The sequence below is a fragment of the Penaeus chinensis genome, chromosome 34, assembly GCF_019202785.1.
Source record: "Penaeus chinensis breed Huanghai No. 1 chromosome 34, ASM1920278v2, whole genome shotgun sequence".
In the NCBI taxonomy this organism is placed as follows: Eukaryota; Metazoa; Arthropoda; class Malacostraca; order Decapoda; family Penaeidae; genus Penaeus; species Penaeus chinensis.
The window spans coordinates 865,515-868,014 of record NC_061852.1 but is presented as its reverse complement, the minus strand read 5'-3'; the positions used below and the strand labels follow the sequence as shown (position 1 = coordinate 868,014).

Here is a 2,500-nt window from a genome sequence, read left to right as displayed (position 1 = left end):
CAAATACTATATGATGAAAAGTAAAAATTACCAGTAGAATTCTATGTAAATAGCCATTCACTTTATGATGCTATTTACTCAGTGAAAAATGTTTCACCAAAAGAGATTAAGAATTGACAATACTTTTCTTAGCGAGGTGGTTCAAAATATTGTACTTCTGCATTTGATTTACCATACCACACTGATCCAAAGGCTCATCAAAATAGACCAGATATTATATTACATAAAAAGTCTTAAACCCAAACCTCTTTTCTCAAAAATTTCCTGCTTGAAATGAGACTGTGTTCTATATTTTGCTGACACTGAAGGCAGTTGCAAAATATAATTATGGATATATCTTGTGGTACTGTTATGCTTTTGAGAATATAACTGTTTGCCTGGTTCTTTGGAAAAACTTAGACTGATATTTATGATGATTGTTAGTCATACTTTCCACTACATTCTATTACCTGAAAAAAAATCATGTACAGAACAGGTATAACTAAATCTGATGAATCTATAACATCAATATAGAAAAACTAACCTTAATAAATAGTAAAACAAAAATAAACACAAGGTTTATTACAAAGATATCTACTTACCCTCTTGTGAAGCTTGCCATTTTCATGAGTGACAAAAGGATCATAGGAAGTCAACTCCTTTGAACACACCTGCAATCTCAAAAATCAGTAAGCAATTGATCTGCCTTAGCAGCCTTCTATACATCATATTGTTTATACTGTAGAGAGCAAACTTATTGCACTATTTAAAAATACAGATATGACTCACTCAGTTAAAATATTCCACTTGATTATCCTAAATCCTTAACCCTTAAATTGCTATCCCTAATAGCCCTTTACTATCTTGGTGTCTAGAACTGAGAGTTTTATCAGACCACCTTATATACAATACAAGCATATGCAATGGGTTACACAGTTTAAACTTTAAGATATACTGTATGTCCCCATCAATGTCACTACCAACTGCCCTCTTCAGTCTGAAGAGACAGAAAGCTTGGCTGTGATTGGAAGTTGTAAGCTGGTAAGGGTTTCACATGCTGTGGGGTCATTTTGGTTAACATAAAGGAATGACAGCTTCTCAAGGCTTGAGACCGAGCACCACTTAAACAGTGGTGGCTTTAGTGACATAAGCAGCATCTTTAATGCTGGTGATAATGCTGATAATGCTGATAATGATAATGATGATAATGATAAAACTACTAACATTAAAAAAAATGATAATAATATTATTATTGGTGTCATTAATATCAATATTATTGCTATTATCCTCATCAATAGTATTTTATATAATTATAATCATCAATATCAATAATCATGATTATGTTAACAATAATAATTTTAAAATAATTACAATAATAATTTTGAAATAATTACAACAATATCAATAACAATTCTTATCATTATCATTTCATTTCATCATCATTTTTAATATCATTATGACAATTATCATGCTTGTAACATAACAATAATGATAATGAGGATAATGATTATCCTTATAATCATTATCATTATCGTTATCATCATTATTTTCTCCACTATTTCTATAACCATTTATGCTGTGATTAGTACTACTATTACTACTATTAGTGTTTTACTTTAAGTCTTGTAGATATTTTCCTTTCTTTTAAGGGTGGAGAGGGCAAGCGCCTCCCTGGATCAGGCTTTGGCATGCTCCCCTCTAATTTCATGCCTCTAGTTATGCTGACATTTCATATTCTAATATTTAGGTCAGTTAAAAATGAAGTGAAATAAGAGGTAGTATAATATATTAGAAATAATGCTTAAATGATTCTTTACATTCCAAAATACTGTGACTAATGGAATGCAAGTAAATTTAAGAATAACAAACTGCTCAACTGAACAGGCATATGCATGTGACAGATGTAAGCAGTAGTTATGCTGTGCATGTCATCTGTATTCTCTAAAGCACATAAAAAAAGCCAGACACAAATAATTTACACAGGTGGGAGGAAGGACAAATAATCATATACAGAAAAATGAAAACCATCGGCAAACAAAACATTGACGGAAGGAGCTTCTGCAATTGGTAACATTGCTTTTTGAAACCATAAGTAACCTGGCTGATTGAGAATGCCTGGTTGTCCATGTTTACTTTGAAATTCACTCATTGCTTTATAAAGCTTTATAATAAACTGATTATCTTTAAAAAAAATTACACTTATTATGTTAACTTTTAATTACTTAATTATTCTAAATCTAAAATGTTTACTTTTTGGTGAAGGAATTTAGATACATAATTATATATATAAAAAAAAATAGGTTATGTAAATTTACTGCTACCACTGAGAACAACTGATTAAAATGCTTCTAGGTTCCAGCTATCAGAGTCAAGTGAACAGATTATATTAGTTTTCATATCTGCAATTACTAAAACTGACAATGTACAGAACCTAGAAGCTGATTCCAAATCAAGGAGAAAGCTTTTAGTTTGGTTAGAATCTTTTCAAACCACTTTCTCCTGCCTGCAGTTGGACTGGCTA

The 2,500-nt window shown here is 30.8% G+C and overlaps 1 protein-coding gene across 1 annotated transcript in view; it reads right to left on the bottom strand.

Annotated features, from left to right (window-relative positions):
- Positions 1–2,500, bottom strand: part of LOC125043593 — a 28,977-nt gene that overhangs the window by 18,012 nt on the left and 8,465 nt on the right. Inside the window, exon 5 of the mRNA XM_047639816.1 lies at positions 582–650. Coding sequence (XP_047495772.1) covers positions 582–650 — 69 coding nt within the window. The remainder of the gene's footprint in view (positions 1–581; positions 651–2,500) is intronic.